A 15,227-nucleotide genomic window follows, 5' to 3' on the forward strand; every position below is an offset into this window, starting at 1 on the left:
CTGAGTAAAATAGGTATGAAAACCCGGGGAGAACTTTGTGATACATTCTATATAAATGATCAATGATAATTTTTCCAGTGGAACATTGTACATTAATGTTGCTGTTTTAAGTTGTTCAAGCTGTTCTGGAAATGCAGTAGAAATATTGAAATATTTCACATAAGGAAAACCTGTATGAATTCGTAACAGATTTGTTAGATGGTGTGCCTGTTAGGTCTGTGTTAATGCAATATATGTTGAGGCTGTGTCCGAACCATAAAAATTTGACCAAATAGGTTTTTATTTTTATTGCAACGTAATATCAGATTATACCGATCATGTTAACATAAACAAATCATAAATATAAAAACAGGTTATAAAATAAAATATTGATGTGTTGATAGCCCATTTTGATTAATACAAAAGTATGAAATAATGTTAAGGTAAAATGTAAAAAATTACTATAAAATAATTCACAATTAGAACCCAGTATTGAAAATTATTTGGAATACATATTTAAAAATAGATATTTATGTTGAACAGGATAAATATTTTCTTTAAGCAGTATATAACAATTCATCAACAGATTAATATTGTTTTTATAGATAAAAGTTTTTTAATTATATTTTAAATGAGTGCGAAAATTTTTTCAATGTTTTGCCAATTTACTAAAAATACCAACACAAGCAAAGAGGACTTATATTGCTTCTATTAGTTCATTTTGACTTTTTGAGGGAGTTCCAAAAGATGATATACTTTAAACAGGAATATATGTAGCCATAAAAAATATTTTATAATAAAGATATTAGCACTTTATTAAGGCGCTTAGAGTAAAACTGTACAGCTTGATGTTATAACAAATGAAATCAATTTGATCATCCCACAAGAACTTGTCATCTAATAAAACATCCAGAAATTTCAATTTATGGGCAACAGAAATATTACTGTTATCATTAATAAGAATTCTATCCACATGATCAGTAATATTAAATCTATCTGAGAAGCACAATGCAAGTTTTATCCATATTTTAGTTAGATATTTACAGTCCAATAAGTGAATAAGTTTTTGAGCTGCTACCATAAATTTTTAATTCCTTTTAAATAATTATCTTAGATATAAACACAATTGTGGTGTCTGTAAAAAAGGTTCCAGGTAATGACCCACGATTTTTAGGCAGGTTTTAATAAACAATATCAAAAGCAAGGCACTGATATATTTCATTGAGGAACTCTGTGTTCTGCATGTTGAAGAACACTTCAATTAACGTACCTACAATTTTTTTTAAAAGGTTGGCCTCTTTACTGATGAATCTCATTTGTCTATGATGGAATACTCAAATTTAGCCAAGTATTTAGTTTCAGTTGTCAATGTCTTACCATTTTTCAATGTCAAGCGGAAATTAACCTCTCATTAACAGTAAAGCTTTAAGCAAGTTTGTGAAATTGGCTACAATGTTCATCAATCATTATTCATAGAGGTATGGTGTACAGGTGTTTAATGATATAAAAACTGCTCAAGTTTTGTTTTGAATAATTATAACCTCACCGTGCCGCACAAACATAGGAGTTCATCCCAGAATTTGATTTGAATTTATTTACATTAAATTAGGACTAAGTCCATGATTTAGTTACGGATGTGGGGATGACAGCAGATGCACAATTGAATCGCTTAATGTTTACTTTAAGCTTTAAATGAGTATAATTATTTGAAATATGTACTAGATTGGTCAGTTCTTGTACATGATATGCTTGTAGTGATTGTACATGATCAAATTACCAGCTGACTTAAGCTGAGATGCCATACACAATGTGCTTTTAGCTCTGATCCATGAACACACGATCAATTATTCTCACACATACACGTGTGCATGTATTATAATATTTCATTTATGCTTAATAGTTATTGTTTAAATTACAACAATAAAAAAATCTTTAATAATAAGTTCTGCCATAACATACACTTTAGTATAAATTTTTATGTTAATATTTAAACAAAATATGCAAGTGAAAATTGTGATTGTTAAAAGATTATTCTTAAGAAAAAAAACTGTCGAGACATAAATTTTTCTCATTATGGAAAATTACATTATCATCACATAAATATATTATATACCTCATTACTGCTTCTATACTTAATCAGTTAATACCAGGATTTATTCGTTTATAAAATAAAATTTTATAAGTTGATAAAACAAAAAAATAATAAATATGTGGCGAAAACAGGTAACTTTGATTATTGATTGTTTTTCAAAATAATTTATTTAGGTCATAATTACTAATCAACTAAGATATTCTTGGTTCGATTTTGTTTTATAAAAAGAAGTTTTTTCATTTATAGTCCTTCAAAATATTTTTCTCTTTATTTTATTGATTATTGAAGTTAAATATATTACATTATTTTGGAGGTGTGTAGATATTAGTACAGTAAAAGGATGTAATAAGAATAGAAAAGAATTTTTTCCTGGCTAATAATGTTTTTTATAAAGCAGATACGTTATGAAGTTACGAAATGATGAATCAAAGTGAGCACAAGATTTTCAGTTTCTACATAATTAACTGGTATTTATTTAAATAGTCAGTTATTTTACTTCAGATTATTTTTTTTTGGAAAAAAACACTGACAATGTTATCTATGCACAGTGAGTTATAAAAAACATAATTTTAAATATTTTTGAGTCAAATATTTTCCTCAACTTAAAAATCAAGGAAAATAACTGCATTTTATTAAACTATAAAAAAATTCATATCTGTATGAAAATTGATGAATTTTTGGCACAATAATTTAATTAAAATTAATTTCAGAATATACATAACAGTATAAAGATATTTTTATGACATGTGGCAGCACAAGCAGAAGACTACTGTACTTGTAATGCTAGCATCTATTAAAATCTAAATATATTATTTTCTGTTAAGTACCACAGCAAACGTTTGTTAAATTAAAAAAAAAAAAAGGTTAATAAATTTTTAATATTATTTATTGGTATTAAATATATGGTGACCCACTTAAAGAAAAAAGATGAAAATAAATGTGACAAAAGGACTTATAGTGCTCACTAAAAATGACATTCAGAAATCTACCAACAATGGAATAGATGAATCAGCTCCTTTTATAAAAATTACTTAAGAAATTGTATTAACATGATTCGTTTAATCAATCTTAATTTTTTGTAATTTATGGCATTTTGTGATGAAGACTGACAAAAAAAATTATGAATTGATTAAAAATATACTATTCCTTGAAATTTATGGTCTTAACCATTTGTTTTAAATAAAAATCATTGAGATGAAATCAAGAGACCTTTCTAATGTGGGGGTACAACAGATAAGACAAAAGAAGCACTCATCTTCCTTATTCCCCTTCTTAAAAAAAAAAATAGTTAAAGAAATATGTTTTTCTTTAACCTATAAAAAATGATATATAATATTGCTTTTTTTTCTTTTGTAATAGGACTTACTGATGTATTTCATATTAACAACAATGTTTGTTGGATCTAATGGAGACTGTACGGAATATATAAATGGAATTCGTAAATATAATCTATATAGAGAGAGTGGTTATACAGATGACCAAACAATTCAGTCACTTGTTGAAATGTACTGTAACAAGTTGGGGAAGAATTCAAGATATGGATTTCATTCGACAAAATGCCTATATTTAACAGACAAGTATTTCAGATTAGTTGGAGAAAATGAATACAATATAAAAAAGGTAACTATAACCCATGTTTTTCAATAAAAAACTTTAAAATACATCTATAACTATTTGACTAGTCATAATTTAAATGTGTCATACTTAAAAGGATTCATAAATACAAGTTCCTTGCAAATAGTTTTGAAAGCACAGCAAAAGGTAGATGAAAATCTTTTGGATGTTTATATGTGTGTGTAAGGTGTTGGCCTTTAAATCACCTTATATCTCCAGGACAACTTGACTGATTTTGACCAAACTTGCTCACATTACTTCTACATATAGGGCATTGATGACATTAAATTTTCAGCTTACAAGATCAATGGGGGTGAGGCTGTAGAGCAAAGTCACCCTCAGTATCTCAAGATTTCGCCTAATTAATGTCATATTTTTCTTAGGCACATTTGTTAAAAATTAAAAAAATAACAATAACTTAAAAAAAAGTTTTTTTCAAAATCGCACCCTCACACTAAAAAATGCTCTCAACTTTGAAGCTTTGTTGTAATCACTAGATGATTGTTTTTCATTGTGGTTTTTCTATAATCCCCTAATTAGGCATATAAATTAAGTAAATTGAGAGCCCCAAATCCCATTAAGCGGCCAGACCTAACCAAAAGTCATGCACTTTTTATCATTTTTCTTCTTTCTCTTTATTATTGTAATCAAGAGTACTATAAAAAAAGATTTTTTTATAAAATTGAACTTTGACTCCTACTTTAGGGTTTATGCAAAAAGTAACAACCATGATTGTGCGAGATATCAGTTTGTACATTTATTGATATTTAAAGTTGTTGAAATTGAAGTATTTTTAAATTTGCGATTTTAACCTCAGCCAATAATTATCTAATAACATTTATTCAGTATGTCTTTAATATGTTAATTATATTTTATTTATAAATAGCCATCTGAAGGGAAAGTCCTACAACTGTGTTGTCAACTTTTTTTTATATTTATCATTATTATAAACAATACATTGCAACAGTGTTTATTAATAAAAGGTATATATATTTTTTTTAAATACATTGTTCTTGACAGAATTGATTGGTGTGGCAAATACTTCTAAAGCAGCTGTTCTCAACCTTTTTTTTATCTACCATTCATGAGACTTTAAAATCAGTAGCAAACGAGTGAACTACTGAATATGTAATATGACATTAAGATAGCAATAGTTATATCTCAGAATGGTAAAGCAATAAAAATTCCATTATTTTTTTAATTTCGCCTTTTTATTTTATAAAAAATATCATATTCTACTATTATTTTATTTATTAAAAAAATAAGTTTTCCAAAAACTGTTATTTATTTTACAAAGAAATGTTACATTATATATTTACTTATGTTACTGAGAAGAATATTTTTCAAGAAAAAAACTTCAGTTGCAAGGATAGTTCTGCCTGGCTGAAACAACAGAAGAAATATTTTGCTCAGTTGAACTTAATTTTAAGCGCAAATTTGGGTCAAGGTTCGGGTTATTACAAAATTTATTTTTTATTGCCATCATAGCTGAACTATTATTCTTTTTTGCAATTTTTTTAATAATCCCTTTATTTTGTTATCTATTGAAAATCAAGTTGTTTCTTCTTGCAAATTTCACTAAAACAAAAATTAAATTTAACTCATTTAGGGAATTGAAAATATCTGATAAGTAAGCTAATCTTTTAATTTGCAGCTTGTCTTTATTCATTAGTAACAACTCTGTACCTCTGAATTTAACTCAAATACTCTACTTAGCATTTTCCCTTTAGAAAGCCTTCTCACCTATGTGCATTGCAGTAACAGAGTTATTACAAAAAATTGGTGTCATTATTTTTCAGAACGATTTCATTTCCATCACTAATAAAAGATTGCTTAAAATAATTTAAATAATTAAATATATTTTTATTACTGTATTAAATTTATCATAAATATCTCTAACTTATCAATAAAATATTTCTTTCTCTGTTATAATTATTTATTTGCATATTATTTTGAATATTAATTTTAGTTTTATCATTACATTTTTAGACATTAAAAAATAAATACTCTAATACAACTAAAAAACAAATATGTACAAATTCACAAAAAAATGAAGTACTTGCACAGATTAGGAAAATTAATTTCATTAATAATCATCAGAAGTTGTTACATGATGGCAGAATAAAATGGAATTTATGGTAGTAAACTGCTTTAGTCTTTCTCTTCTTTGAGCCAGTTATAAACAACATTCAACAGATAATATTCATTTACAAGATAACGGATTGTAGACTTGTAACTGTAAAAACTGATTTTTAAATTGTTACAGAATACCACAAATTTTATTTTTTGAACTGTGTTGCCATTTTTCTCATATAGATTTGATAAACACCTTTGATTGCAATTACTTTACAGTTGTCTTAAAATTTTTATTGATTATGTGAACTTTTTCCAGGATTTTTATTATACTATTTATGCATAATTTTAAGTATCGTGTATGATTTCTTTTTTTTTATTATTCTAGTTTTCAGACAAATGTATGGAGAGAGGATTTAAACAGGTTGAATGCATTAAAGTAATGCTTTCTTTGGAAAGAAGATGCTGGGATATGCGTAATGCTACCTTTCTTATTCAATTAGTAAAAGATATAAAAATGTTATTGTATATAGAAAGTTACCCAGTTCTAAATGTTCAGTATACACAAATATTATGGATGAAAAATTTTCAGCCCCAGAACTGTATGGAAGCCATTCTTAAGAATGATGTGATTCGAGATACAATTTTTGATGAGTTTTATTACAGCTGGTTTGAAAATCAAAAAGATGCAAAAGGATGTGAGTGTAATGAAGTTATACGTATATATAATAGGTATGAAGCATTTTTCTTTCAATATTTCTCTTTATTATTATTATTTATTTTTTAAGGCATCAGCTTCTGAAGCCATTAGCCTTATATATATATATATTAATGTATACTAGATTACAGAGAGTAACAGCACAGTGACTTGATGTCAACATGTGTATATATATATTAGAAAAAAATGTTACATTAAACACTTCTATTACTTCTAGTTAAAAAACATGGAAAGAAACATGTAAGAGCATGTGAATTAGCTCTCACCTACTCCAATGCGCATGCACATATACACAGAAACAAGCATGTACATGCATATATACACATCATATATTTTTTTTATTTTTAAGCGATTTAAAAACATTACTGCATGAGGTGAAAAGGATCTCATGAAGTTTTGTTTTTCAAAGAAATAAAACCTAAAACTATTGTTAAATGTCACTGCATAATGTGTGAACAGCCTTATGAGTGATGTACAATACATAACAAATAAATACCACGACCAGCAACCTAAAAATAAAAAAAATGTTTTAACTAGTATTTGACTATAAGTATTAAAATGGCCTTTTGCAATTTTGATGACACAGAATAAATATTATAATCACTTATGGATGTGAAGACCCCTTACAAACAATTAAAATACAGCATGAAAACCACTAATGTTAGTCATCGATCAACTTCCCTGTAAGAAACTTTTTTGTAACAATACTTTTCTTTTCATAGGTAATTTGAAAGTTTGTTTTTTATGTACAACCTTCATTTCAAAACTATATATTGATTTACTCCCATATTATGCGTTTTTCACTAAGAGCAATATCACAATTTGTAACAAAGGTCTTTCTGCTGTTAATAAGAGATACATTTGCATGTTCTGTACGATCTGCGTGTAAGCATGTCATGGTTGTTTTCAACAAGAGAGAGCAGCATCATTTATTCGTCTGATCTGAATTTTATTAAGTATGTTTAATCTGATTATCAAGGACTTCCATTCTCTGAGGACTACAATTTCAATACACCTTATTTTATAATTTTTGTTATTGTACATTCTTAAAACATAAAATGTTGTCCATGATTTATCTACTTGCTTCTTTTCTAGCAGCCTAATTTCCATTGGATTTTGACATATTCTAGGTTCCATATTATTAACATACCGCGTTGGTCTAGTGGTGAACGCGTCTTCCCAAATCTGCTGATTTGGAAGTCGTGAGTTCCAGCGTTCAAGTCCTAGTAAAGGCAGCTATTTTTACATGGACTTGAATACTAAATCATGGATACCGTTGGTGGTTGGGTTTCAATTAACCACACATCTCAGGTATGGTCGAACTGACAAGTGAAGTGTACAAGACTACACTTCATTCACATTCATACATATCATCTTCATTCATCCTCTGAAGTATTATCTAAACGGTAGTTACCGGAGGTTAAACAGGAAAAAAAAAGTTTCCATATTATTACATAAATCTGACCGTTATCATTTAAGACTACTAATGTATCTTGTAATTTAATATATCAAATATATATATTAATATATCAAATTTAAAGTCATTATGCAAGCTATTAATGGTACTTCGATTGTCAGAACACTTCAAGATTCCTTTAATTTGGTAAAAATGAATGAACTGAGTTGTATGATTATTGTGTACAATTAGGTTGTAAACTCACTAGCAACCTTTGCTACGATCCAATACAAAAATCTATTGCCAACAACAAAAGAATACCTAACTCGTCTTCTGCCTTCAATAAGGCACTTCAAGGTTTGTTTTATGATTAAACCTTAACGCTGAATAAAACAAAATGCACTTATAGGGTGCTGATAAAAATTAAAACTTACAACTATATTACATGCAAATTGTTTTACAGAGGGCAATAATTATTTTACTACACAAATAAATATCGTAAATATGAAACGGTGCAAAGGAAATGGATATAAAATTAAAACAGCAGAAAATAGTAATAAAAACAATAAAACCCTGCTCATTAGTCTGTTCCCATAAGAAAAAATTGCAGTGTCTTAGCAATGATTTTTCCTTTTCCAAAATCATGTGCATCATATTCGAGTTAAAGGAACTCAGAATGCTGAGGAACTGACAGTAGTGTTAAAATGAAAGATGGCCAACTTGCAAGTCAACCTTAAATCGCGAGGTGGAAGGACAGTTGTCCACATCAAAGACGTTAAAACAACTGAGCAAGAGATTAAGGATGCTATTGGGCAGACAATGCAATTTTCATTTAAGACTACTTATATATCTTGTAAGTTACAAATTAATTTATCAAATTTAAAGTCATTATGGAATCTATTAATAGCACTTAGCGAGTTAGAACCCATCAAGAAAATTCATTTGGTAAAAAGGAATGAACTGAGGTGTATGATGTATTATGTACAATTTGGCTGTAAACAGACTATCAACCATTGCTACTAACCAATACAAAAATCTATTGCCAACAACAAGAGAATACCGAACTTGTATTCTGTCTTGGATCCATAATAATATTTGTAATCATCAATAAGGCACTTAAAGCTTTGTTTTATGATTAAACTGACACGCTGAATAAAACAAAATGCACTGTATAGGGTGCTGATAAAAATTAAAACTTACAACTCTATTACATGCAAATTGTCTTACAGAGGACAGAACTACACAAATAAATAATGTAAATATGCAAGGGTGTAAAGGACATGGAAATAAAATTAAAACAGCTGAAAATAGTGATAAAAACAACTGAACCCTTCTCATTAGTCTATTCCCATAAGAAAAAATTACAGCGTCTTAGGAATGATTTTTCTTTTTGCAAAATCACGTTCAATTTTGCCTTTCAAGATCAGCCTCTTTCTTCATAGATTGAACACTCCTCCATTATGTGTTTTAGAGTGAGAGGAGTACTATAATTAAAATACAAAAATCTTTCGGCTCCTGTTAATAGATACATCTATTTTTTCCTTTTTTTGATAAGGTGGGGGAATACCATTTATGTACACCTCTGAGTGGGCAGTGTCGGGCTTGCAATAGTTTCTACTAGATGTTATTAAGGTGTGTATGTATACTTGCGCCCTACCAACTGAACCTAGCCACCATACCAACTCCTCCCCCTTCAGGGCCGGACCTGCAACCAAGCTGTACTCTGCCTCCAGGGTTGCCTTCAAGGTCAGGAGGTCCACAGTCCCTGTGGCTCATCATTGCCAACCATCTGCACAAGCCCAAAAAAATGATGACGTCGCAGGGAACGGTCCATCACCAATTGCTTTCTGATCTCTATCTTTACCTCAGCAGAGGGGTTTTTCCATCAATCTGTCAGTTACCCATCAATCTCGTTGTCGATCTTCTGCACTTCCTGGCTGCTGCTCTGATAACTTGGGGCTGTCCCATCATGACTTGTTAAAATCCCCTACTTCTATCCTCCTTGTCTTTGGTTTGCAGTATCTCTGCGACAGACTCTTCTCTTCCCATTTGGTCAGCCGATTGACCTGCCAGCCTGAGTTCTGTGTGTATTCCACTGCTGACATTGAAACAGTGTGTGTTCTGCTGTATCCTGTAAGCCGCAGTACTTGCACTCACAGGAGCCAAAATTGTCGCTACCGGGTTTATTACAACTTGGAAGAAGGGGAACAAATTTCTCTGGTGGTGATCCAATGGGCAGTAAGAAGAGTGCTGGGCAATTCCAGGGTGCCAGTTTTGTCTTGGCGCGTTAAGAAGTCTCGCCGGTCAAGGCGAGCATGACACAACTGAACTTGGAATTGGGGAAGCAACAAACGGTGCAGACTGGAGTGAAGAATTCTACACCACCGGTCACTGAAAGTAGGATGGTGGTGTCATGGCGGGGGGCAGGTCCTATAATGACCTGCTTCGCAAACAAAGGCCACAGTGTCTCGTGAGGAGGCAACCAAGGACCTCTCTTTGAAAAGGAGAAGCCAAAAGGAATTGCATATTCGAGTTAAAGGTACTCAGAATGCTGAGGAACTGACAGTAATGTTTAAAGAAAAGATGGCCAACTTACAAGTCAACCTTAAATTGCAAGGCGGAAGGATGACAGTTGTCCTAACGTGGACCTTAAGCGACTGAGCAAGTGTATAAGGACGCTATTGCGCAGACATTGGGGGACGATGGGAATTTAAAATTACCGTGATGGGGCTGACGTATGGGGAAATCAGGAATGTTACAATTATCACCTCGTACCGGATGGCTCGAAAACTAATTGAGGATCGGATTTGGATCGGGTAGTTCCATTTCAGAGCCCTATATGTGAAGAAGATCATTGTTACAGATGCTAGGGCTCAGCACATATAAAGTAATAAGTATATAAGTAATACCACTGTTACTATATATTCTTTTCTAAATTATTCTAAGTAATTTGGAAGTAAATGCAATATAAAACTTTATAGCATATTAGTTCTACGACATATTTATTTCAAGTATCCGATCTAAAATGTTTCCATGAAATTAAAACTAAATATAAATATTATAAAAGTATAAATATTTAGTAAATTTCTTTTAAGTGTGTGACTTTTTATTTATTTATTGTTGTTGTTGCTTAGTACGAAATCATCTGAAGAGAGAGTTAAGCTTTTGGAACGTCAATGCTTATAAAAATATTCGGTAGTAATCATTGGATTGTTTAAAAAGGAAAATTATTATTACTAGTAAGGAATGAAAAATGTTACTTAAAGAAAAATAAATAACTATTACTACTAATTATGCTTAAATTTACTTTTCACCTATTTTGGTCTATTAAGAATATATAAATATATATACAAAATCTAATTAATTATAAAAAAATTATAAATTATAAATAAGTAAATTATAAAAATAGAACACTTATGTACTGGAGCGATATTAATGTTTTCACTTCATTAGCTGTTTAAATTTATAATTTTTTTGATGGTGAGTACGATCTAAATGTAACATCCTAGCACATGCAAGTCTATTCAACAGTGGAATAAGACTTTAAGATGTGCAGGAGGCTTGGTTTCACAAATTGGAAATCATCCAAAAGTTCCAGTTGGTGACAAGACTATGCAGCATGTATTCAATGCATTCATTGCCAGTCCGTGAAAGTCAATTAGGCATGCTAGTTACAAACTGCAAATTCTTCGTTCCACTGTTCATACCATTGTTTATAAGCGGATCATTTTGCGAGCGTATAAGTTACAACTCCTTCATCACATTAAACCAAATGATTGCCGCTATGATATAAGTTTGCTGCAGACATAATGCACCATATTAAAAACAATCCTAATCATTTTTATTCATAGTTATTTAGTGATGAGGCAAAACTTCATATGCGTGAAAAAGTTAACAGACACAATTGTTGAATTTCAGGTATATATAGTTATATAACCTATAAATAAGTGTTTTGTTACTGTGTTTGGTGGTTATTTGAGATTAATTGGCAGAGTGGTAAATACGATGATGAATTATTTGAATTTTCATAATGTTTTATATTATGTAAATAGTACGGAAATAGGCATACGCGCCAAAATCCAAGAGGGCAGACAATCGGCTATATTGGAATCCAAGATGGCGGACTTGGAATGACGTCACGAAATCAAGATGGCGGTGGTCGGCCATCTTGGATTGTGACGTCAGTGGCTGTAGTAGCCCGTCACCGCCATATTGAAATTTCCCTTTCCTCCTTAACTGCTTCCATGGCCTTACGTATGACGTTATTTTAGGTAATTAGATATTAGTATTAGTAGCGTTTACTATTTGTAATAATGGTACCGTCGCTGAAGGTAATGATGATGATGTAACATTCACTACTGTTTTCTTCAAGGCGGTTTTGTCAATATCATAATTTAACGTTACGTTAGGTAAATGATAAACTCATATTAGCGACGTTAACAATTGCTTTTTCTAACGTAGTAACATAATCATCATTATGTACATGTAACGTTATGTTATCATAGTAATGATGTAACATTCACTACGGGTTTCTTCAATATTGACGCCATGATATTCCCTTTATTGGAGACAACGACGATGACGACTTTTGTTTTTACAACCCATACCTGATCCGGTCAAAGGGTAGGGCATAAGGTATAATACCTGCCCTGCAGTGCCGGCTTTTCTTTTCATCATTTCAACAAGACGTTTTATATTATTTATTTTTGATCGTCTTCTTCTTACTCTTCCACCGCCGATCTTTGATTTTAACTTGTTCGCGTTTGTAACCGCCAATGCAGTAGCCTTTCTGCGATACTCGAATCCTTAGCTTTATTTCTTTTCGAAGCGCTGTTGGCTAATTTACGATCTGCAGCCGCTCTGTTTTCGTTATCGCTGTACGTAGCGTATGTGATATCGTGTTCTTTACAAGCTGCGTCGAACTTGTTTACACCGGGATCGTTTCTCTTTTATCGTTTTTCTAAATTCGTTCCCGGTCCGCAGTACTGATATCCAGGAAATGTAACTCTACCGGCAATAAATCGATTCCTTTGTTTATAATTAAACCAAAGAACACCGTGGCGGTGTGCTTTGGTGGTTGGGTTACAATTATCCTCATATCTCAGAAGTGGTCAAACTGGGACTGTACAAGACCACACTTCATTTACACTCATACATATCATCCTCATTCATCCTCTGAAGTAATACCTGAATGGTTATTCCCGAAGACTAAACAGGGAAAACAAAAAAAGGATAACTAAAAAATATCCAGTTTGAATTTTTAAACGAACGAACGATTGATTGTAGAGATATAAGAGCACCCCATTGCACCTCCCAAAACAGTGCCCCAGGGGCACCCTGTTTGTTACCAGTTTATGGTGATAATTGGTCTAGCCTCATTCCAGGTGCTCGCATCACCATTTATCACTCTAGCGTCACATGCAATCCACACAAGAAATCCATTATTATTACACAGAATTTTTTTAAATTCTATTATTTTTGTAATATTATTGATACGGTTGATTCAAATCATTCAGTTCAAACCTAGCCCACATAGCGATAGAGGCTCCAGTTCACATTTCATTCAATTCATTAAAGTTTTGCCTCATCAATAAATAACTATACATAAAAATAATTTGGATTTTTTTTATACGGTGCATTATGTCTGCAGTAAACTTGTATTGTAGCGGCAATCATTTGGTTTAATGTGATGAAGGAGTTGTAACTTATACGCTCACAAAAGGAGCCGCTTATAAACAATTTTGTGAACAGTGGAACGAGCAATTTCCAGTTTGTAACTAGCTTGCCTGATTGACTTTCCCGGACTGCCAATGAATGTATTGAATACATAATGCATAGTCTTGTCACTAACTAGAACTTTTGGATGATATTCAATTTGTGAAACCAAGCTTCCTGTCAATCTTAAAGTCTTATTCCACTAGTGAATAGACTTCGATGTACTAGGATCGATGTTTCATTTAGATCGTACTCACCATTGAACAGGCATAACTGATTAATACTCCACTAACCAAAGCATGCACTGAACCTTCAGTTGTGACGTCCACATCTCGACTCAGTAGACTTTCATTGTTAGTTGGCTTACCTTGGATGAATCACTCTTGGATTTACAGTCCACTAAATGAATAATATTAGGCTTTAGAACCAACAATTGGCAATTGGCCTTGATAGTATAAGAAAAGGTTTTGGAGAGATTTCCTTTCAACTAAGGCTACTATTAAGAGATTATGACTGGCTTTTTAAATATAGATCTTTTGGATACCTTTAGTCTGAACACTCTGTATGACTGACATTAATTTATGATTAAAAAGCACTCTTCGTAATAGGAGAATTGTATAAACTATTTCTACAAAAATTGTCTTATCAAAGTGTTTAATTTAGTTTCTCTATTTATATCTACTACTTATCTCACTTTGAAATTAATTGGAAGCTTCAAGAACAAGCATATGTTGCGGTCAAAAAAGGAAGTAACTCTTTGAAATTGTCTCTGCATGAAACAGTTGTTTAAGGAGATCCATGCGGCTGTGTAAATATCTAATAAATATACATATTAAATTTATTAAAAATTAATTTTTGAAAGTATTCAATCATATGAAAATAGAAAGGTTTTAGCGTTCTCCTCTCTTAAAATTTTGTTCATGAACAAATATATATCTTTACAAATAAATAAAATTGATATTTTATTATGATCAATACAAAATAAATCATTATCAATCACATAAGGAATGAGTAAACATGTTAATATACATTTAAAAAAAAAAGGAACTGCCAAGCATTTACCTGCGAAGATCATGCATGGGAAACCGTGGAAAAATCTGATAAGAGCAACAGCATACAGATTACTCAATTTATTTTAAAGATTAAAAAAGTAATGGTGATTATAATAATGTTAGTTTTATGAAATATAAATACAATAAAATATTGTAAAGTTTAATACATGAAAAAATCTGTTGTGAAACTAGGCTTTGATTTTATTCAGAAGCAGTTTAGAGAAAAATCCATTAAAGCAAATTTTTTGCCTACAGTGCATATACAACGAATTCAGAACAAATCTTTTTCTAAAGATCAACAACCCCCTATTAAAATTGAAATAAATGTGTTTATTTTTGTCTCCCTTGGGTTTAAATATTTTTCAAAATTTATTTGAAAGTATATATTTCATACACATAGACCTATTAAGAAATTACCACAATTTTTTTAAATTATAGACCCCCAAACCTAAAATGCGGAAAAATATTTTTATTTAGATTTTCATTTTTTATTTTAGCCTTAATTAAAAGGGATTAAATTAACAGAGCGCTTTATTCAATGAATTTATTAAGCTTAAAAACTATGTATGAATATTTAGAAAAATATTT

General features: G+C 30.8%; 1 protein-coding gene across 1 annotated transcript; it reads left to right on the forward strand.

Annotated features, from left to right (window-relative positions):
- Positions 1-2,047: 2,047 nt before the first annotated feature.
- On the forward strand, positions 2,048-11,163 carry LOC142333654 (uncharacterized). The gene is made up of 4 exons (XM_075381036.1): positions 2,048-2,202; positions 3,431-3,691; positions 6,147-6,490; positions 11,007-11,163. Exons 1-4 carry the CDS (start codon positions 2,188-2,190, stop codon positions 11,056-11,058), a joined length of 672 nt encoding a protein of 223 aa, XP_075237151.1. The 5' UTR covers positions 2,048-2,187; the 3' UTR covers positions 11,059-11,163.
- Positions 11,164-15,227: the final 4,064 nt, after the last annotated feature.

The sequence above is a fragment of the Lycorma delicatula genome, chromosome 13 (assembly GCF_047948215.1).
Source record: "Lycorma delicatula isolate Av1 chromosome 13, ASM4794821v1, whole genome shotgun sequence".
Taxonomy (NCBI): domain Eukaryota; kingdom Metazoa; phylum Arthropoda; class Insecta; order Hemiptera; family Fulgoridae; genus Lycorma; species Lycorma delicatula.